Source organism: Dipodomys ordii, unplaced genomic scaffold (genome assembly GCF_000151885.1).
Source record: "Dipodomys ordii isolate 6190 unplaced genomic scaffold, Dord_2.0 Scaffold94, whole genome shotgun sequence".
In the NCBI taxonomy this organism is placed as follows: domain Eukaryota; kingdom Metazoa; phylum Chordata; class Mammalia; order Rodentia; family Heteromyidae; genus Dipodomys; species Dipodomys ordii.
Genome location: NW_012267310.1, coordinates 4,477,535 through 4,501,531, shown reverse-complemented (window position 1 = coordinate 4,501,531; position 23,997 = coordinate 4,477,535). Strand labels below are relative to the sequence as shown.

The following is a 23,997-nucleotide window of genomic DNA, read 5'->3' as shown; positions in this document are numbered from 1 at the left end:
GACTTCTTTAGGTATTGTTAATTTTTTTCATTTTTATATGTTTATTGTAAAAACTGTTCAGGGGGTTACAATTACATGAGTAAGGTAATGAGTACATTTCCTATCGAGCTTTGTTACCTCCTCCTTTGTTTTCTTATTATGACTTCTGAGAGCAGCAAGTTTAAAGAGGTATGAGGATTTCTACTATTTTCTAACTTCTCCTTTGGAGACCTTCAAGGTTAAGCCTAACTGAAAGAGTGGGGGGGGGTGACAGGATACAGTCCCCCATCGTTGAAGGGCCTTAAGATTAGCCGAAATATGGCCAGCAGGAAAGATGAGCTATCCACAGTAGTGACTGAAGTGAAATCAGTGAATCTCAGGAAAAGAGCAAGTGAATTCGAGGTCTAGCAGGAAACAGCAGAGGACACAGAAATACCTGTGAGGAAACAGGAAAGTATGTTTTCCAGTAGCACATATCCAGCACTCACTTGAAAGCTGAGGGCAGTTTACAAACTGGGGGAGATGCTAGGGGAAGCATTTGTTCAGAAAGAGAAAACACCCTATATATGGAAAAGATTTCAGACATAACCAGCATGCGCCCTAACCTGAGTCAGTTGAGTGACCATGGACAAAGTACTAATAATGACATTTCCTCATCTAAATAGTAGAAATGTGAATACATTGAAAGGTGTCTTACTTCAATTTTTCACAAAGAAAACATTGACATAACAGCTACCCTCAGGATGCCTTTTTAAGATCTGGAATATGCAAGCCTTATTCTCTTTATGAACAACTCGAAAAAACACTAGATTTGTTTCCAGTAGCTTCTTTTTCTGTGATGTTTATTTAAATAGGTACTAGATGTTCAGGCAAGTTAATCTTTTACAAATTTTTTTGAATCTCTATAAAAATTATTTTCTCTCTGTTTTCTACATGCTGACTTAACAAACTCTGCGTTGAATAAATGATGCAAAGTGTTTTTATTCATACACATAAGACGACCTTATATGTTTATCAGCCAGGTAAGACTTTAAGATGAAATTTAATATATATCTTGAACTGTTTTGTCGACTGATAAATATGTTGCTGTGTTTAATGACAAAGAGTTCAATTGTTGTTTGTCAATTAGACTCACTCAGCAGGGGAAGAAAGGATGGTCCTACTGGATCTACACGCTACTATCTTAACCAGAGATTTTTCTGACTACCTTAATAGTGTTGAAGGGTAGTTCCAAATGTTACAGAAAGGACCTGGAAAATTTATATATTACTTATATGTTTTGTGCTTAGGTGATTTAATAGGAATTTTTTCTTGCCAGTCCTGGGGCTTGAACTCAGGGCCTGGGCACTGTCTCTGAGCTTCTTTTGCTCAAAGCTAGCACTCTACAACTTGAGCCACAGCGCCATTTCTGGCTTTTTCTGTTTATGTGATACTGAGGAATTGAATCCAGGGCTTCATGCATGCAAGGCAAGTAATTTACCACTAAGACACATTCCCAGCTGGAAACTTTTTTTTTTTGGTTGGTCATGGGGCTTGAACTCAGGGCTTGGCTGCTATCCTTGAGCATTTTTGCTTAAAGGCTAGCGCTCTACCACTTTGAGCCACAGCGCCACTTCCAGTTATCTGGTGGTTAACTGTAGATAAGAGTCTCACAGACTTTCCTGCCCAGTCTGGCTTCAAACCATGATCCTCAGATCTCAGCCTCCTGTGTAGCTAGGATTACAACGTAATAAGAAATTTTTAATGTTTTCATAATTAAACATTCTAAGTACATAAACAAACTGTATTGTAGATATTCAAAGCTTTGGATAAGTTGAACATCTGTGGGATGCGACATCAAAGTATCTAGCAATCTAGGGCCAAAGGACTCATGAAGAATGTGGAGATAGCCAGGTAGTGGTGGCTCGCACTTGTAATCCTAGCTACTCAGGAAGCTGAGATCTTAGGACTGTGTTTCAAAGCCAGCCAAGGTACAAAAGTCCATGCATGACACTCTTGTCTCCAATTAACCAGCAAAAAAGTTGGAAGTGGGACTGTGGCTCAAGCAGCAGAGCATCAGTCTTAAGCAAATAAGCTAAGGGACAGTGCCTAGGCCTTGAGTTCAAGCCCTAGTACTGGCACAAGGAAGGAAGGAGGAAAAGGAGGGAAGAGAAGGGGAAGGGGAGGGGAGGAAGGAAAGAAGTATGTTCACAAAAAAATAAAATAAAATAAAATAAAAATAAAAAAAAAGAAGGAAGGGGGGGTGGAAGGTGGGAAGGGGAAGGGAGAAGAGGCCAAGGCAAAAATCTCCCCTTTTTCCAGGTGCCAGTGGCTCATGCCTGAAATCCTAGCTACTCAGGAGGCTGAAATCTGATGATTGTGGTTCAAAGCCAGCCCAGGCAGGAAAGTCTGTGAGACTCTTATTTCCAGTTAATAACCAGAAAACCTAAGTGGTACTATGGCTCAAGTGGTAGAGCTCAGGGACAGCACCCAGGCCCAGAGTTCAATCCACATAACTAACAAACAACAACAAAAAATCTCCCTTTTCTCCAAACCATTTGGGGAAGCACCCTAATTCAGTGATTCTAGCCTAACAATCCAGAAAGCTAGGCCGCTCCATCCTTCTATTAAGGTAAGGTCGTTTTCTTCAGCAGCAGTTTGTAATGCTTACCAAGGGAGCAGCTCTTGAAGGCTCCAGGCTAGGTCGAGGAGCAGTGGAGTACATGTAATTAAACAGGCGATCTATTTTTCGAAGTGGAACTCCACCACCTTGATCACTTATCTGCAGTGTACAAATAGACGAACATTTAAAAAAAAGAAGTCAATCTATACTTAGTGGGAGGCAATGAGTTCATTAAGTAAATCACATGCTAGAATGCTCTAAAACATAGCAGGAGCTACTGAAATGTGGCTTCTTTGGGAACTGTACAACAAAGGAAGTAGACCAGTTAAGCAGGATCCAGCAGGCTTAGGGTTGAAATCTTGCTCAATGAAGTTTAAATAGGATACCTTAAGCTAAGAATCCAACATGGTGCTTTCATGTCACTTGACCATAAGGATATATCCTATGAATTGCTTCATTAAGCAGTTTTATCATGCAAGCATCATAGAGTGTGTTTATACAACCAGGCTGGTTACTGTGTCACTAAGCAATGTAATCTTATGGGACCATCATCATATATAGTCAATTCATGACTGACTGAAACACTGTTACATGGCTGTACTTATAGATAATACAGTAACTGTCAGTTTTCTTCTCTCCCTTTGATCTCTCAATGTCTCAACACTGATAAAGTATACACGTAAACATAAAGCAGTTACCTTGATAGACAAGTCTTCTTTACCCAAAGTAACAAGAGTTTTCACAGCTGGGTAGCCCTCTTTTCGGTCTTCATATAATTCGACTGTTGCCCTCATTGAGTTCTGAAATTGTAAGACTGTCTTTAAACACACACACACACACACACACACACACACACTGCTGACTCATAAGCCACTATTTCATTAGTTAATTAATTTTGGTGTTGACCCCAGGACCTTACACATACTAAATACACACATACCCTACCACTGAACTATATCCCCACCCGACAAACTACAATTGTAAAAAAGAAAGGAACACAACAAGTTTTTGTGGGCCAATATTAGCTGGATGTATATGCATTTTCCCCCTAAGGAGCTTAGCTAAATGAGTTCAGATCAAGGAAAAAAAATTTTCATATAGTTTTTAGCTCTATCCAACATGCTCAATATTTATTTTTCTTTCCTTGCTTCCTTTATTTTTGCTTTAGACTTCTAAAATTATTCAACTCAACTCAGAGGAATTTTTTTTAATCACATGTAATAAGGCTGCAGAAGCTGATGTGCGCACTTGAAATCCTATTTGTCAGTCTGCCATTTATTTTTATTTTTTATTTATTTATTTTTTGTGGGTCGTGGGGCTTGAACTCTGGGCCTGGGCGCTGTCCCTCAGCTCTTCAGCTCAAGGCGAGCACTCTACCACTTGAGCTACAGCGCCACTTACAGTTTTCTGGTGGTTTATTGGAGATAGGAGTCTCACAGTCTTTGCTGCCCGGGCTGGCTTTGAACCGCGATCCTCAGATCTCAGCCTCCTGAGTAGCTAGGATTACAGGCGTGAGCCACCAGCGCCCGGCTCAGTCTGCCATTTATAAAGCACCTTTCCTCTAAAGATGGCAGAAAAATGGAAAACATTCATGCTTCCCACAGAAAATTAATCATTTGGCTGAGAAATGTGCAAGAAATATTAGTTACACAGAAATTTTGAGAAGCCCCACAGCTGTAGAAGGGAATTTTCACAATTGAATGCCCATCTCTATTCTATAGTTTTACATCAGTAATGTTCTAATTTTTGGAAGCAAATAAGCATAATTGATTTTTCAGATATTCAATGTAGTGTTTTCCACAATGGAGGAAATAAAATTTTAGCTTGAATGCCTTAAAACTGCTAACAACATTAGTTACCAGGAAACAAAAGCAATAGCTTAGTCTATAGAGAATCTGAAGAAGACATTTGTCTTTTTTTTTTTTTTTTGCTGGTGATGGGGCTTGAACTCGGGGCTTGGGTGCTGTTCCTGAGCTTTGGTGCTCAAAGCTAGTGCTCTACCACTTGAGCGCCACAGCTCTACTTCCAGCTTTTTTTTGTTTGTAGTTTAGTGGAAACAGGAGTCTCACTGACTTCCCTGACCTGGATGGCTTTGAACCACAATCCTCAGATCTCAGAGTAGCTAGGATTACAGGAACGAGCCATTGGAGCCCAGCAGTCTTGGGGCTTTTGTTTTTGTCCTTTTGGGTACAGGCCATCCACAGCTTTCTCTTCTGATTTGCCTCTGTCAGAGATTGTGAATTGACTCAAACATGTAAAATGGCCACAGGATCTTTGAGGGTAAGAACAGCTAGTAATGCATGATCACAGCTAATGCTCAGTAGCATACATCTGTATAAACACAGTTTTATTTTGGTCTGACGCCCACCAATAATGCCTTTGCCAGATTTGGAAACTGAAAAGCATCTCTCATCTCATAACTGAAGAAAACCAGTATGGATCTGATGTAAAGTCACTAAAGTACAATTAAGTTTTGAAATCAGTATGTACTAATATTCAGGAAAACTATACTGTACCCAGCCATTTTTCATCTCACAGTGTACAAATTATAAAAAAAAACACCCCACAGGATATCAGAAATAGAATTTTTAAAATGGTTATGCAAAACCTTTTTCTTATGCTAATCTAATGAATCCATTATGCCCTGAATCAAAGTAATTTAAAATGAAGACTTTGTTCCATGTTTTTAAATTCCACTTACCTTGAACAACTCAAATAGCATGTGAAACAGATGAGAGGGCACATAAACTACTTGAATAGGTTTGTCTGCTGCTTTGGCTGCAAACAGAGACAAAACCATCAATGAATAGCACCCAAACTAAAAGTCAGAATGATGTTCATCTTCTACTTTCCAAGTATATAAAACACAACTCTATAAAAAATAATACAAGGCTCTTATCTCCAATGGCAAGACTGAGGGAAAACATACGCTTCCAAATCAAATAAACTTGGGGTGAAATCCAGTTCCTTAATTTACCAGTTTTGTGAGCTTGGACAAATCATTCCAGCTCTTTGGAACTTAGCTGAACAAAATAAGAACATTAACATCTATGCTATGATGTGAAGATAAATATAGGATACCTAAATGTTACTTGGCATTTTTCAATTAGAAGGACACCTTCATTACTGACCCCAATGGTCATATGTAGGGATATGAGTCACCAGAGAAGAGAGGCTGGTGAATCAGACTTAACAGCAATGTAATGGTTTGAATCTGCAATGTCTAGGAAGATTCCTGTGTTAAAGGCTTAACCAGTTGCTAGCTAATGGGCTTTGGGGAGTGATTGGATGGTAATCTATTGGTGGACTCACAATTCAATAGGATGATTGGGAAGTAGTAGAAACTAGAAGGTGAGGGCCAGTCAGAGGAAGTAGGTCACTGGGGGTGGGGCGGGGGAGGGCATGCCCTTCACCTGTATGTCTTGTCACCATCCCTTTCTTTGCCTCCTCTGTCTTACAGTGTGTTTCTTGCCTTAGAACAATGGAGCCAGTCAACCACAGAATGAATCCATGAGCCTATAGATAGCCCATTCTCTCCTTAAGTTTTTTTTCAGGCATTTTGTCACAGGAGCAGAAAAATAACACAAGCAGTATTAAACTTTGTTGAATTATTGTAAACAGGGCATATTGTAGAGTAGAATGTAAGGCTCACATAACTTTCTACTAGCAACTAACCTCTGAAGACCTGTAGTAATTTTTCTCTGAGCATCAGAGAACTGAGGAAAATCTAAGACACTGAATCCTATGTCAAGCACTAAGAATAGTGTGAGAAAAGATGCTCAGAAACATAGTTCTTCCCCCTCTTCATGACCTGACATGACTTAAGAGACTGAAACTACATGAACGTAAGAAATTAGAGCTAACATTGATCTGGTTCTTAATCCTTTACATATATTATCCAATTGAATCCTCATGGCAATTCTTTGTGGTTCATAGGGTGGGAAGTGTTACATGGGAATAAACAGGCTTTGGAAAGACTGTGACTCTGGTAACATAAGTGATTATGAAACTGGGCATTTGGTGCTATGGTTTGGATATCTAATGTTTTCCAAAGGCTACGTGTTAAAAGTATGTCTGCTGGCTATGGGAAGATAATAGAACCTTTAGGAGGTGAAGCCTAGTAGGAGTCAGTTAGGCCATTAGGAGTATCCCCTTTAGGGGGATATCAGAAGCCTGGCCTTTTCTCCCTTTTCTCTTTGCTTCCTGGCCACCATGAGGTAAAGCAACATTACTCCACCATGCACTCCCTGCCATTATATATATATATATATAGTGCCTTGCTACAAAGCCTGAAAACAATGGAACCAAGTACTTTGGACTGAAACTTCTGAAATCATGAGCCAAAAAGAAATCTTCCCTCCTTTATCTCAGGTATATTGTTACAGCAACAGAAATCTGACTAATATCACTGGCTCAAAAGCTTATTTGGGGCAAAGTATCAAACTCAGGGCTTCATGCACTACAGTCTTGGACTTCCTAGCTACCAGAACTATGAGAAACAAATGTCTATTGTTTAAGCCACCTAACCTTTGGTAATTTTCATGACAGCAACCTGAAGGGACTAAAACAACTATGCACTGCTGAGTTCTACCTAGTTTCCATTGCTGGGTTTCTCTGGATTCTTTTATTGTTATTTCAGTGGAGCAAGCAGAGTGCTTAAGCTGGTCTATCTTGTGCCAAAAGACATGTCTATTTATATAAACAGCCTCTGAATCCAACCTTTTTACTCTAAATTTTAAAGAAATGAAAAAAAACCTTTTATGGTGCTTTTTTTTAAGTTCAAATAACATTCTCTAGAAGCCATCTGAAGTCTTGTTCAATTATTTGCACTTTTCTTTGAGAATATTATAGTTTACATTTCTTTCCTCCTTTTAAAACCAAGTCAAATATTTTTGTCCATAACTCTTCCCTTATCCTGGGTCTAGTGGCTTTTAAGTAATGTCTGCTTAAGTGATGTTTGTTGATTTTCTAAAATAAGACACTGAATATGAATTTTCCACCTAATAGTACATTTTAAAAGTCAATGGAAAAAATGGTCTACATTTCCATGCTTAAGATGTACAAAATAATAAAGTTTCTATTTTGCACAGTGGTTGCCCCAAATACCATTAGCTGAAACAACATTTAACAAATGTCAACAGAATACTACATAAAGAAAGTTACTTTCAGAAAGTTTTCTTATAAGAATGAAAAACAGAAACTAGAAGCTAAGAAGGAAAACAAAATGCATATAAAAGAAAAGAAGTAGGGGGCTGGGAAGGTGGCTCAGTGGTAGAGCGTTTGCCTTGCATGCCTGAGGCCCTGGGTTCAATTCCTCAGCACCACATAAGCAAAAAGGAAAAAGCCGGAAGTGGCGCTGTGGCTCAAGTGGTAGAGTGCTAGCCTTGAGCTGAAGAGCTGAGGGACAGCGCCCAGGCCCAGAGTTCAGGCCCCACAACCGGACCAAAAAAAAAGAAAAGAAGTAGAAGTGCGGTTAAAGTTGGTTAATTGATTCTCAAAGTCAATGCAATAAAGACTATTAAAAACAATATAGAGTACGGTTTTAAATCAACACTGGGATTAAGACCAGGCTGCCAATTTGTAACTACAGTAAGTATTTAACTCATCTGGGCCTCAATGCTGCATCTCTGAAATGGGCTCCATACATATTTCATCAGGTACATATAAAGATTAAATGAGATAACAGTCATTAAACTAGTATACACAGAGCCTTCCACATAGTAAATAATCAATCCATGTTGACTATAGTTGCCATTACTAAAAGTTAATTTCTCAGTGTTAACAGAGCTCTCGGTAATGACTTCTGAATTGTGTATGGGGCCACTTAAAGTATCCAATATGGATACTCAGGCAGCTGAGATCTGAGGATTGTGGTTTGAAGCCAACCCAGGAAAGAAAGTCCATGAGACTCTTATCTCCATTAAACTACCAAAAAGCCAGAAGTGGTTGAACACTACTAGCCTTGAGCAAAAGATGATTAGGTACAGAGTCCAGGCCCTGAGTTCAAGTCCCAGGACTGACACACACAAAAAGAAGTCCTAAAATGTACCCACATGAATCTGGGTTTGACTCCCCCCTAGAACATGGGATCAGCTCTTACACTGGGGGAAGCACGTGCTCGCACATCCATGCATGCACACACACACACACACACACACTCACACACACACGCGCAAACACCTAATACAAAAGTCTCCACTTAAAGTGTCCCAGATCAACTTCTGACCTGTATGCCTCACATGGAGCTCATTAGAGCTAAAGCACATTCTTTTTTTTTTGGTGGGGGGTGGTAGGGCTTGCACTCTGGGCCTGGGCACTATCCCTCAGCTCTTCAGCTCAAGGTGAGCGCTCTACCACTTGAGCCACAGCACCACGTCCAGTTTTCTGGTGGTTAATTGGAGATGAGTCTCACAGACGTTCCTGCCTGGACTGGCTTTGAACCACGATCTTCAGATCTCAGCCTCCTGAGTAGCTAGGATTACAGGCATGAGCCACTGGCACCTGGCTAAAACATATGCTTTAACCATGCTCAAAAAGAGCTCTGGCACTCAAGAAATCATTAATGTCAATCATAACTATATTACCCAAGGCAATAGAGAACTAGACATTGCCTATAAACACCAGCATTCATTTCTTTTAGTGATGGGAAAAGGGCCTTCATTCTTTTGTGATAATGTCAAAAAGAGTTGTAAAGCTCTGGTGATGGTGGGGGAGCTGCTGATATGGCAGCCAGTTGGGAGGAATGTGCTGACACAGCTAAGCTCTGGGACAGCAAGATCAGACTGGCTGCTTGGCTGGAGGATGAGTAAGGCTGCCATGCACAAAGCAGGAAGGAGCCATTCATTGCCACTTGCCCTTTTAAATTCCATTGTTTGAGCAACACTAAAATCTGGATTATTAAGTCAAGTTCCATCTAGCCAATAGGAAGAAGTAGAATGTTAAGACATTTCCAATCAGGAATATCCAAGCCAAACCCACTCAAAATGGAAGCACAATTGTTCTGAAAGAACCCAATAGATTTTGGAAACAGCTCTGATTTCATACGTTCATGTAGACAGCAGGAACAACTGTCCTTTAACAGTAGCCTAAAGCCTTTTTTTTGTTTTTGTTTTTGGTCCAGTCATGGGGTCTGAACTCTGGGCCTGGGCGCTGTCCCTCAGCTCTTCAGCTCAAGGCTAGCGCTCTACCACTTGAGCCACAGCGCCACTTCCGGCTTTTCCCCCCCTGCTTATGTGGTGCTGAGGAATTGAACCCAGGGCCTCAAGCATGCAAGGCAAGCGCTCTACCACTGAGCCACCTTCCCAGCCCATAAAGCCTTTTTTTTTTTTGTCAGTCAGTGGGGCTTGAACACTGGGCCTGGGCATTGTCCCTGAGCTCTTCAGCTCAAGGCAAGTGCTCTACCACTTGAGCCACAGCACCACTTCTGGTTTTTTGAGTGGTTTATTGGCAATAAAGAGTCTCACAAACTTTCCTGCCCTGGCTGGCTTTGAACTGTGATCCTTTGATCTCAGCCTCCTGAGTAGCTAGGATTACAAGTGTGAGCCACCGGGCACCGGCTAAAGTCTTTTCATATTTTATCTTAAGATATTCTTTCTTTTTTTGCACCAGTACTAGGGCTTGAATTTCAGGGCCTATGCACTCTTTCTTAGGTTTTCTGCCCAAAGCTAGCAACTTGAGCTACAGCTCTACTTGTAGCTTTTTGGTGCTTAACTGGAGATAAAAGTCTCATGGACTTTTCTGCCTAGACTTACTTCAAATTGTGATCCTTAGAGCTCAGCCTACTGAATAGTTAGGATTAAAAGTGTGCGCCACTGGCATCTGACTCTCAATATTCTTTTAAAACCTTTTTTTTTTAAAAAAATTTCCATTTTTAAAAATTAAGGTCAGGTGCCAGTGGCTCATGACTGTAATCCTAGCTACTCAGGAGGCTGAGATCTGAGGATCATGGTTCAAAGCCAGCCTGAGCAGGAAAAGTCCGTGAGACTCTTATCTCCAAATAATCACCAGAAAACCAACGTTGAGCGCTGTGGCTCACCTTGAGCCTAAGAGCTCAGGGACAGTATCCAGGCTCAGAGTTCAAGCCCCACAACTGACAGTAAATAGATAGATAGATAAAAAATTAAGTTGCAATGTAAGTCACATCTCTCATTTAAAGGAGAATTGGAATTGATTTTTTTTACTGCCTTTCTTCAAGAACAATGACAAGAGTAGATTTTTCTTTGACCTATGTATCCAGATGGCAAAGGTACTTGCAGATAAAGGGGGCAGTCAAAGATCTTTACTAAGTAAAATATTTTTTCTCCTGGTAGTTGGGGAATGTGAACATAATTCATTTTCCTCTATCTAGACTATGTACATTGTTACTGGGAATGCTACAACATATTCTATTTTATGCCTATCATGGAATTTAAATATTTGTGTGAAAGATTGATCCCGACCCTATTGTCCCAGGCCTATGTAGATGCCAGGCAGAATCCCAGATCTGTGTGAACTTGTCTGAAGTGCAGGCAGGGCATTCCACCTTTTCAAAACTTGAAGAAAACTCCTATGATCATCATTCACTACGACCATCTCTATTTTCTTAAAATATATTTAAGTTTAATATACTAGACCAAAGAAGTATGTCATTATTAGTTTAATTTACTGAGTCAGACAAGAGACATCGCTAGCATTGTTGACAAAAGCGGTATCAATGTATACTTATATAAGAAATGCATGTGCTGGTGACAGTATTTTTCTGGGCATAAATTCAAAGCATTAAAGCATTTTAGTTTTTGAGATGAGGTCCTGCTCTGTTGCTTTCGGGTAGCCCCACACTACTGTGCGTTCAATCTCTCCTCCTGCTTCTTTAGTCTCGTAAGCCTAAAAGTATCATGCCTCACCTGAAAACATTAAAATGCTTTAATCACTGTCATTCTAAAAGACAAAAGTGACATTTTTGGTTTTGCCTACACCTCTTTTGTTTTTTTGGTCAGTTGTGGGACTTGAACTCTAGGTCAGGCGCTGTCCCTGAGCCCTTCAGCTCAAGGCAAGCACTTTACCACTTGAGCCACAGCGCCACTTCTGGTTTTCTAGTGGTTAACTGGAGATAAGAGTTGTATAGACTTTCCTGCTCAGGCTGGCTTTGAACTGTGTGATCCTCAGATCTCAGCCTCCTGAGTAGCTAGGATGACAGATGTGAGCTACGGGCACCTCTTTAATTAGTAAATTAGCCTACACCTCTTTCATTAGTAAAGTTAAACAGTTTTCCACATTTAGCGACTGATTGCAGTTGTTATTTTGAAAACTGTCTATAGGTTTCATGACCTCCTTCCTCGATCACTCCTGCTCCAAGAACTTGGCGGTCTAATTCATTAAACATTCCTGTATAAAAACTTACAATAATATTCCCAGTTGACCAAAAGAATACAAAGGTTTTTTTTTTTTTAAAGGACTATAAGGATGAAAAAACCCAGGGCTGGGAATGTAGCTTAGTTGGTAGAGCGCTTGCCTAGCATGCAAGAAGCCTTGGGTTCGATTCCTCAGTACCACATAAAAGAAAAAAGCCAGAAGTGACGCTGTGGCTCAAGTGGTAGAGTGTTAGCCTTGAGCACAAAGAGGTTCAGGGACAGTGCCTAGGCCCTGAGTTCAAGTCCCAGGATTGGCAGGAAAAAAATCCAGCATATGAAGGATTCTCATCGAAATACAGCTTGGAGAAAAATCAGGTTTTAGTTAGATACTTTGGATTTAAGGTGAGAATCAATTTTCTTTTACCATTGAATTCTTCAACTTCTAGCTCTGGAGCCACCATGTAATACTGCTCACACAGCATCTTGGCAGTTTCATATGCATCTATAAGAAAGAAAAGTTTAGCTTTTATACCAATGACATAGATACAAACATGTAAAGTAACAAAGGCAAATTGTCTAAAACAAGAGCTTTACAATGAACCAACTACCATCTTTTATTTTTTTTTTTGGGGGGGGGGTCCGGTCATGGGGCCTGAACTCTGGGCCTGGGCGCTGTCCCTCAGCTCTTCAGCTCAAGGCTAGCGCTCTACCACTTGAGCCACAGTGCCACTTCTGGCTTTTTTCTTATGTGGTGCTGAGGAATCGAACCCAGGACCTCGAGCATGCAAGGCAAGTGCTCTACCACTGAGCCACCTTCCCAGCCCCCCAACTACCATCTTTTAAAACATAGCCTTTAGGGGCTGGGAAGGTGGCTCAGTGGTAGAGCGCTTGCCTTGCATGTCTGAGGCCCTGGGTTCGATTCCTCAGCCCCACATAAGCAAAAAGAAAAAAGCCGGAAGTGGCGCTGTGGCTCAAGTGGTAGAGCGCTAGCTTTGAGCTGAAGAGCTGAGGGACAGCACCCAGGCCCAGAGTTCAGGCCCCCCGACCACTGGAAAAAAAAAAAAAAAAAAAACACATAGCCTTTAGGCTTTACTGTATTACTATGACTAAAAAATTTTCTTGCGCGCGCGCGCGCGCGTGCGTGCGTGCGTGCGTGTGTGTGTGTGTGTGTGTGTGTGGTCTCTCTATCCCTTAGCTTAGCTCTTTTACTCAATGCTGAACCATTTATAGCTCCACTGCCAGCTTTTTGGTGGAAACAGGAATCTCACAGATTTTCCTGCCTGGGCTGGCTTCAAACTGTGATCCTTAGATATCAGCCTCCTGAGTAACTAAAATTACAGGTATGGGACACCAGTGTCCAGTTCCTTAAAGTCTTAGTATTCACAACTATGTCAAAATGAGGCTAGTCACAATATAGCTAGTTTTGCAGCAAGTACACAGTTTAACTTTCAAGTATTGCTAAAAGGTATTTTTCATGAAAATTCATAAATTCAAGACTTGTGAACCTCATGTTGTCTGACTAAACTGCAGCGAGGATACACCTGTAATTATAAAAAATACTGCAATCGGTCTTATGATTTGGAAGTTATCTGTAAATGAAACATCAATACGGACTTGCTCAATGCCTGGGTTTTCATGAGACATACAATTTCCGTTATTGGAACCACCAACATCACTTTAAAATGTCCTTCACATTAGCTAAAGCTAACAGGCTGGGGCTGAGAGAAAGCAAAAATACCTCGTGACACATTACATTTTCTCTTGAACTGTAAACTATCGGGAAGAGAGAGGAGAGAGGAGAGAGGAGAGAGGAGAGAGAGAGAAGCGGGGAGAGAAGAGAGGAAAAAGGAAATGAAAAATTCTGGCCTCCATAATCCAAAAGTATGTGCTTACTGGCATGTATTTTAAAAAAGCAATAAATTGCTACTTTATATTAATATGAAAGAAAGAAAAAGAAAAAAAGAATCACAACAACAAAAACCTTAAAGCCAATCTGACGTCAGGATTTGTGTCCTACACTTCTTCATTATATCCAGAACTCAGTATAATGCCTGGTTAGATGTTCAATGGATATTCCTTTATTTCATAAATTATACACCCACTTATCAGTGGCAAATAGATATTAAAGTGATACTGAATTTTAACCCTGAAAAAAGAATTTTAAATTATACTAGATGTGTAAGTTTCTTTTCTAGGCAGTAATAAACCTTAACAATTATCCTTCAAAAATACTTCATAAAATGAGAAATCAAGACTCCTTCCTTTTGCACTGGCCATACCACCAAACAATGCTACATCTCCACCTAGTGACGTGAGAGCACGCAGCCCACCACGAACTTCCAAGATTACAAATAATACAACTGAAAAACAGTACTTTGCAGTGCTAGTGGCTCACGCTTATTATTCTAGCTACTAGGGAAGCAGAGATCTGAGGATCAAGGTTCAAAGTCAGTAGGGGCACAAAAGTCTGTGAGACTCTTATGTCCTATAAACTACTCAGAAAAAGCTGGAAGTGGCACTGTGGCTCAATTGGTAGATTGCTAGTCTCGAGCAAAAGCAGCTCAGGGACAGTGCCAAGGCCCTGAGTTCAAGCCCTAGGATTAGCAAACACACCAAAAAAATAAATAAATTTAAAAAGATACCAGCTATATACTAGCTATATACAAAGATAATACAACACAGCTCCTCCAGATATAGAATAAAGCTATTCAAATATGGAACTTCCTTTCAATAGAAAACAGAAAGAGAAACTAAATCCACCAAATGTGCTAACTCCACAGAGCATTAGCTTTCTCATTGGCATGATTGTGATAGCACTGAAATATACTACACATGTACAATGTGTGGAAGAGAGAGGAGTCCTGGAAGAAACTACCCGCTTCTTCAAGCTCTTCAAGCTCACATTGATCAATGCTTTCCAAAATTATCTTTCCTTCTTACTGCTGTTTTTGTAGTTGTTGTTTTCTTGCTTTTGTTTTGGTCCTGGGGATTGAACTCAGAACCTAAGGTATTGTCTCTGAGCTTTTTTTGCTCAAGGCTACCACTGTACCACTAGAGCCACAGCTCTACTTCCAGCTTTCTGGTGGTTAATTGGAGATAAGAGTCTCACAGACTTTCCTGCCCCAGCTGACTTTGAACCCTGATCCTCAGAGCTCAGCTTCCCAAGTAGCTAGGATTACAGGCGTGAGCCACTGGTGCCCAGCTACTGTTATGTCTTTGCTATCCTTCACTGTTTTATCTTGTTAGAGTTAGTCTAATGTCTCTATCATTGGTGCAAAGGTAGGAGCAGAACCCCTTATGTAAGAGCAGTGAAGAATCCTAAAACTTGTAGTCACAGGCCAAAAACAAAACAAACAACCACAGCTAGTTAAACTCATCGTTTAGAATTTTAGGATGAGGACGATCAGGCAGGACAGAAGCCTAAAGGGCTTGCTGAAAGTTATCACAAACAGGCTTCAGTCAAGTCAGCCAAGCTACAGACAAAAATGAGAAGCTGGAGCAGGCAGAGAAAGGTAGAGAGGCCATGACTTGGCAGGTGCAAGACACCCAATTTTGCTTTCTGGTTCTCAACTCTAATATCTATAGCACCAACTGTCAAGGGACCTACTATGATCTTTTAGTCAATCTGTTTCTGAAACTAGCCTGAATGAGGCAATCTCTGTAACTGGCAACCTGAAGATCCCAAAGTGAGAGAATAAGACATTATTTCTGAACCAGAATAATGTCATGCTCTCAGGAGACCATTTGTATGCTATTATGCTAAGCAATAATAGCACATAGGAGCCACACCAGCAAGTTAACATCGTCACCATGAGAGCAGACTTTTGTACCAAGTATTTAAGCTTGTACCTTTAAAATGATCTTACCGCAGGATTTTCCATTTGATTTCCTGGTTTCTCACAAAGAAAGGAGGGAAACCGGTCACAAAGGAAGGCCCCTCCCAAAGGATAATAGGACCTGCTTTAGAACACTAATTCTAGCATTTACTACCCTGAGTCTATAATTTGCAGATGTGTAAAGGTAGATATTAATGTGCTAAATAAGCCACAAGGAGGCATGCTTCAGGGTTCTGAACATTCAATTCATGTTATAAACGATGCACCCTACTCTTATACGTTTATACAACTGTCTAGTCAAAAATAAAAATATTGTCCCTACCCTCTGACATAAAAGTTTTCTTGTAGTCCACCCTCAAGATATCTGCATGGGGTCAGTGTTAGCTGATAGAAGCACATGGACGAATATGTGCCATTTGGGATGGACACTGAACTATGCTTAAACCATGAGACATCTTCATAGCTGTAAACATCATGAGTAGAGCTATCATTAAAATCCAGAACCTTACCAGGCACTGGTGTCTCATGCCTGTAATCCTAGCTACTCAGGAGACTGAGATCTGAGGACTGTGATTCTAAGCAAGTGTGGGCAGGAAAGTCTGTGAGACCCTGAGATCCAATTAACCAGGAGAAAACTGGAAGTAGAGTTGTGGCTCCAAGTGGTAGAATGCTAGCCTTGAGCACAAAGACTCCCAGGGACAGCAAGCGTCTAGCTCCTGAGTTCAAGCCCCACAACTGACAAAAAAAAAAAATCCACAATCTTTACTCTCAACATTAAGTTTCTTAAACAAAAGGAGAAGCAGAATACTGAATACAGAGATGCTGAGTGAGATTAACCAGTCTCAGTGGATGTTGGGAAAAGGTAAAGAGCCAGTATAAAAGCGCCAACTACTCTAAAAAACAGAAGGGAGTAGGGTAAGACTTTACTAAGAAGAATACGAAAGTGATGTCCAGTTATTATTTTCCTTGGTATTACTTGGGGTTATTAGGAAGAGTATTTTACTTATTGTTTCTGGTATGTTGGGGATGCGGATTCCGGGGCCTTTCAGGCAGAAGACACAAAAGAAGAGGCAGGTAGGGTGGTGCACTCCTGTAATCCCAGTTATTAGGAGGAGGTGGAAGATCATGAGTTCAAGACTAGCCTGGTAAAATAAGCAAAATTCTATATATAAAAAATTAAAGCCACTAGACATTGTGTTGAAAATAAACTATGTAATTTCTGGGTGGGCATGGGAAGGAAAAACTAGGAAAGCGAGGGAAGGAGTGACATTGCCCAAAAAGAAAAGTACTCACTACCTGATTTACATAACTGCAACCCCTCTGCACATCACCTTTAAGTCTTTTTTTTTTTTGCTAGTCCTTGGGCCTGAACTCAGGGCCTGGGCACTGTCCTTGAGCTTCTTTTGCTTAAGGCTAGCACTCTACCACTTGAGCCACAGCACCATTCCCAGACTTTTCTGTTTATGTAAAGAATAGAACCCAGGGCTTCATGCATGCTACGCAAGCACTCTACCACTAAGTCACACTTTATAACAATGAAAATCAAAGCACTGGAAGATATGGCTCAAGTGGTATACTACTTTAATAGCCTGTGAAAGGCCCTAGGTTCATTCCTTAGCATTGATAGAGACAGGTATTTTTCAGCCTTTCAGCCACCGGTGCTATACTTTTAGCCTTCCTTTGAGCTACAACAGCTTCTGACAACTCAGAAAGTTAAGAGTAGGGGCCCATAGGAAATAAAGCAGGGAGATGGCTATCAAAATTTGCTTTAGTCGCAGGAAGAAGAGTGATCATTAGGTTTCTTTCTAGATTGCCTAGTCCATTTTTCCATGGTAGGAACAGAAGGTGATTTAACGTGAATTCTTCATTGACTGGAAAAATCATTTGGCTATACAGATTATGAATGTCACAGATCAAGTATGATCCAGAAGCTGGGCTACTACTACTGTCAGGAGGTAAGCACTACCAGCAAGAATGCAAATATAATCAGCATTAGTTAGTGCTGGAGATGGGGTCATAAACAATACTAATTTCAGACTACGATTATTTACAGCGTAAGTTCAAATGCATAAATCAGTGTTCTCATTAACAAGTCATTTTTATCCCCCCTCCAAACCTTTCTCGTCAGTCATGGGGCTTGAACATGGGGCCTGGGGACTATCCCTAAGCTTTTTTGTTTAAGGTCAGTGATCTAGCACTCGGAGCTCCAGAGCCACTTCTGGTGGTTTTCTATTGATTAATTGGAGATAAGAGTCCTAGGGATGTTCTTGCCCAGGCTGGCTTGGAACTATGATCCTCAGATCTCAGCTTCCTGATTAGCTAGGACAACAGGCATGAGCCACCAGCACCTGACTTTCTCTTCTCTCTTTTCCCACATTTTCTACATTTTTTAGTGAGTGCTTTTTGTATTTGGGGAAATATGTTATTAATCCTTTTAAGTGGCACAATAGGGAAGGAGAACTGGATAACAACAAAAAAAGTAGGATAAAATGAGAAGTCATAAACGTTACCTTAAAACGAACATGTAAATATACAATATATTCTTCTGTCAATCTGGTCATCTGGATGATTAAGTGTTCTAGGTCATTTTTCTTGTATAAACATCACATCAATAAATTACAATTGCTATTTATTGGTAAGTATTACAAACTTACAGATACTTGTGAAGCAATCTGATAATGGATTCCTTCTAAGATCTATATTCTGTCCTAAACTCTAATCGTTTTCTTGCCCACAATAATTTCATTATATTTTTAAAAGACTTTCCTTTGAGTCTTCCTAAGCATTCTACTTTGTTTTAATGGAGGGAGGGATCTTCCTTGTCTTATGTAACATTTAAAGACATTAAGTACTTATAGCAAGTAGTATAACTTACACAGATAGCAGATAGTTTGGGTACAAACAAATGACCCAGATAAGCATAGACCCTGCACAAAAGTATTCTAGAAAACACATCCAAGCCAAGTGATTTAGTGTTCTTTGGTATTGGTATGTCTGATTTACAAAAGGAAGGGTGTCAGAAGTTGATGATGTAGGTGTTGTTTTATAGCTTTTATTTCCTTTAGAAATCTGAAACCACCCCCTATTAAAGGAAGAGGTTACAGAGAGGTGAAAACATTTACAGATGTGCAGGAGAACAGAAAGCATGCCAGTCCCTTCTCCTTAGCCCTAGACTGTGAGGATAAGATGTATAGGTGTGCACATGTGCCTGTTTGTGTGCCTGTCCTTGTGGGTCTATCAGAGGAAGTAGAAGCTATAGAGGGGAATGGAGAGTGACTGCCATTGGATAGAACTTCACCAGGTATTTTGTTATACTGAACAATGATAGGAATGATTACACAGATCTCCAAGTAAACTTTGTTCATACTACTATGAATTAGGTGAGCGGGGGGGGGGGGAGAAACTGTGAATCCATACAGAAAAAGAAAAAATGAAGAGTTTTCAGCCCATCCCAAATTGTGAAAGAAAAGAAAGATACAAAGAAGACAGTAGTGCTACGGTTTGGATTTCAAATTTCTTCCAAAGGTTATGTGTTAAGGCAGAGTTTGCAGACTCTGACACTGACTGGGGATGGTGGTAGGCGGGGCCTAACGGAAGTAAGTTAAGTCACTGAGGGAAAAATCTTGTTCTGTTGCATCATAGGCCCAAAATAAAGGGGTCAAGCAACAAAGGGCTGAAACATTTGAAATGGTGAGTCTACATCAACTTCCTCTGTTGGTTAATTTTTGTCACAACGACAGAAAAAAGACTAACACAAACAGCCTTAGAGGCAGACTGAATAAACTTCTGAGCTTTTTTTTTTTCAAATATATATTGAAGTATTCTGCATAGTTTACATCTTGTTTTTGGCACAGAATTTCTGTCAGTAAAAGGAGTGATGTACCAGAGCTTGGAAAATTTTTGCACATTAGTACCAGCAATGATAAGCCCAGTTAATTAATATGTACTAAACACAATAGAATAAAACAAATAATAAATGCCACAAAACAATAGATTCTTTTGGTTTTAAGAGTCAATTTGTCTTTGAAGTGCCATGCCTTGGACTCACTTTAGCATCAATGAATCTCCATCCTATAGAAAAAGTTAAGAGTTTCATAAAATTCCTAGTCCTTATATCAAGATCTACCCATTCTTAACATCTCCCTGAAAATGACAGTGAAGCTTTACTTGTGAAAGAACAATGAGATGATTAAATGTTTCCAAAATGTTCCCATGAAGAATTTCATACACTATAAAGCACAGTGCAACAAACCTCCGTGTGCTTAATCGCCTCAATAATTGCCACCAAGTACCGGCTCTCTGATCATCTCCACCCTCTGTGTAATTTTGAAGCAACTCCCACATATCATTTCAAATCACATGTAGAACTTAACATACCTCTCTAGAAGCCAGAACTCTTCTGAAAAATTAACACCCGCAGCGCACCAGTGGCTCATGCCTGTAATCCTAGCTACTCAACAGGATGTGATTTGAAGCTCTGGTTCGAAGCCAGCCCAGGCAGAAGAGTCTGTGACACTCTTATCTCCAATAAAAGACTCGGAAAAAGCCGGAAGTGGCATTGTGGTTCAAGTAGGAGAGTGCTAACTGTGAGCAAAAGAAGCTCAAGGGCAGTGCCCAGGCAATGAGTTCAAGCCCCAAGACCAGCAAAAATAAAATAAAATAAATTAACACTATACCAATTTCATACTTAGAAATTAGTATTTGTTTAATATCAAATACTCACTGTTCACTTGTTCAGTTCTTCTAAAACCTCAAAAGCATCATTCTACCAGTAAAGTGAGGCCTGAAGATGTTATGTACCATGTTTAAGGTTACCCAGCCAACCCACATGGGCACCATCTCATGAATATGATGGATTATATACATAAGTAAAGTGATTTTTTCAGCCATAAAGGAGGGTCGGGTCGTGGGGCCTGAACTCTGGAACTGGGCACTGTCCCTCAGCTCTTCAGCTCAAAGCTAGCGCTCTATCTACCACTTGAGCCACAGCGCCACTTCTGGCTTTTTTCTTTTTGCTTATGTGGTGCTGAGGAATCGAACCCAGGGCCTCAGACATACAAGGCAAGCGCTCTACCACTGAGCCACTTTCCCAGCCCTTGAGAATCTTATACGAGGTGAAAATACCTGGTCATTAAAGGCCATATACTGTATGATTTTTACATGAAATGTCCTCAACAGGGTAATTACACAGAGACAAATGGAGACTGGTGGATGCCTGGGGCTAGTCAGAGGACCAGTTGTTGAGTAACTGGTAATGGGTACAGTGTCTTTTGAGAGCAAAGAAAACATTCTAAATTTGGATGGTAGTGATGGTTGCACAACTCTGAATAGACTGAAAACCATGGAGCTGCAGCTATATTTTAAATTGGTAAATTGTGTGGGATGAAAATTATGTCTAGATCAAGTTTGTACGTTTCTGAAAAGTTAAAAAGTAATGAACAAACCAAAGACTTATAAATCATCGACACAAGGACTACATTAGATTATATGTGAGTTATAAAACACATTTAAAAGAAAAGGCACACGTGCAATACATAAGTTGATTCACCACAAAACAGAAGTCATGTGGATAAAGGCTTCCTACCTAAACAGAGGCCAAGACAGCTCAGCAATCAAACTTAGCAAAGATACATCTGGGCCTTCCTCCCTGGGTTTACGTACAAACACATTGCACAGATTTTCCTAAGTTATGACTGTGCACAAGCAACAGTCCTCAATGAAGACTAGGAAGAGTTGTGGTCACGTAAACTCTTCAGATAGGCGTTTACAGGAGATCCAATCTGGGAAAGGGGAATAGGTTTGGAATCTGAGGCTGCATAAAGAAACTCCCTTTAGGAGGGAGCCAGGTGCTGGTGGCTCATGCCTGTCATCCTAGCTACTCAGGAGGCTGAGACCTGAGGATTGTGATTCAAAGTCAGCCCAGGCAGGAAAGCCCGCAACTCTTATCTCCAATTAACCAACAGAAAACTGAAAGTGGAGCTGTGGCTCAAAGTGGTAGAGCACTAGCCTTGAGCAAAAAAAAGCTCAGGGACAGTGCCCAGGCCCTGAGTTCAAGCCCCACAACTGACTACAAACCCAAGAGGGGTAGGAAGCTGGTAGACCATCCACAGCCAGCAGGCTCTGGAGATTCAATTAATGTTAAAGGATAATGAGGAAACTGCTGGTCAAATTCAAGGTACCTGGGTTCCAGGAATCTATGACTGTTGGGTTCATTGTATCCTGAGGCTACTGAAACACAGTCTACTTAAGCCCGCATGCTATGTAGATTCTAACACCATGAGTACACAATAGAAAGATGCTGGACTTTGAGCCAGGTACCTGTAGTTCATGCCTGTAATACTAGCTGCTCAGGAGATTGAGACCTGGAGGGTTAAAGTAGCTCAGGCAGTTATCTCTGTGAGACTCTATCTCCAACTAACTAGCAAAATGTAGGACACTAGCTGGGCACTGGTGGTTCAGGCCTGTAATCTTAGCTTCTCAGGAGGCTGAGATAGAAGAATCTCAGTGTGAAGCCAGCCTGCGTAGCAAAGTCTGTTAAGTCGTTTGATCTCCAATTTACCAGAAAAAAAAAGCTACAAGTGGAGCTGTGGCTCAAATGGTAGAGCTCCAGCCTTGAGCAAAAAAGTCAATCAAGAGCATGAGGCCCTGAGTTCAAGCCCCAGTACTAGCAGAAAACAAGAGAGTCAGGACTAGAAGTGTGGCTCAAGTGGCAGAGGGCCAGCCATGAGTAAGAAAGCCAAACAAAAATATATGACCCTGAGTTCTAGCCCCAGTATGGGCACAAAATAAAAAAGGAAAGATGTTTAAATTCTACAATTACATGAATTCTGCCCTTTTTTCAGGGAGGGGTGTCAGCTGTAGGGCTTGAACTCAGGGCCTTGGTGCTATCCCTGAGCTTTGTTCACCCAAGGCTAGCACTCTACCACTTTGAGCCTCTTCCAGTTTTCTGGTGGTTAACTGGAGATTAGAGGCTCAGGGACTTTCCTACACAGGGTGGCTTCAAACTGCAATCCTCAGATCTCAGTCTCCTGAGTAGCTAGGATTATAGGCGTGAGCCACCAGTACCCAGCCAGCCTCATTTTATAATAAACAATGTAGTCAGATAATCGTGGTAAATCAAAATTTAGAATATTTATTTACTCTGAGTACAACTCTGACAAATGAAGTGAAAATTCCCATTTTGAGCATTCCAAATTATGTATATTTTCCTCAACTGTATAGAAGATTCATACTTGGATTAAGTGGCTTGGGTCTACTACACAGATTAACCACAATGCAATGTGAGACATAGTCAGCAGCCCAGCATTTGTCTCCTTACCTTTCACTACATCAGCCACATTACATGTGGGATCGATACTTCCAATGTGTTTAGGGTGAGCTGGGTTTGTGTCACCGCCAAAGAGAAGAGCTAAATGAACACAAAAGAGAAGGGAAAGGATTAACACACAGCAGGCGGGGGTGGTTAAGCAGGGAAAGGGACTAATAAGTCCTAAAAGGATCTTGACTTTGTAGGAATCATTCTCACATCCATAATGACTTAGATCATTTGGTGGGTGAGCAACACCAACATCCAACTAAGGAGGAATGATGTCTTTTAAGACGTATTAGCTACAATCCAGAAGCAGTTGAGCACATGGCAGGGGTCCAACTCTTTTTCTCCCAGCCAATGTGACTTGGATGAAGAATTTTACTTTTATCCTTAGCCAAGTTTATCCATCTTCTCAGGACTACTCTGGATATTTACTCCAACATTTGCTGAACATTAGGAGCACCAAGCCCGCACCATGTGCACAGGCCTGTGAACTATCTTTCACTGGCAGCCTTGAAAATTCATCAAGGAGATTGTGTGCCAATGCCATGTTCAAATTCAGTTTTTAAATAGCTTTCAGGTGATTTCATCCTATGCAAGATTTGTAAAAGTTCATTGCTGATGAAAAGCCAAAACAAGTCTCAAAGGCTCAATCTCAATCCAAATGTTTATAGGCATACTAGTTTTTTGGGTTTTTTTTTGGGGGGGGGTGCCGGTCCTGGGGCTTGAAATCAGGCTCTGGACACTATCCCTGAGCTTCTTTTGCTTAAGGGTAATGCTCTACCACTTGAGCAACAGCTCCACTTCCCACTTTTTAGGGGGCAGTTTAGTGGAGATAAGAGTCTCACAGACTTTCCTGTCAGGGCTGGCTTTGAAGCATGATCCTCAGATCTCAGCCTCCCGAGTAGCTAGGATTACAGGCGTGAGCAACTGTTGCCTGGC

At 40.8% G+C, this 23,997-nt stretch overlaps 1 protein-coding gene across 1 annotated transcript in view; it reads right to left on the bottom strand.

Annotated features, from left to right (window-relative positions):
- The window catches only part of Pdk3 (pyruvate dehydrogenase kinase, isozyme 3), a 69,233-nt gene that overhangs the window by 8,744 nt on the left and 36,492 nt on the right, over positions 1-23,997 (bottom strand). The window contains exons 5-9 of the mRNA XM_013026451.1: positions 23,065-23,154; positions 12,335-12,412; positions 5,283-5,359; positions 3,280-3,381; positions 2,630-2,740 (exon numbers count right to left, since the gene is read on the bottom strand). Of these exons, the coding sequence (XP_012881905.1) occupies positions 2,630-2,740; positions 3,280-3,381; positions 5,283-5,359; positions 12,335-12,412; positions 23,065-23,154 (458 nt within the window). The remainder of the gene's footprint in view (positions 1-2,629; positions 2,741-3,279; positions 3,382-5,282; positions 5,360-12,334; positions 12,413-23,064; positions 23,155-23,997) is intronic.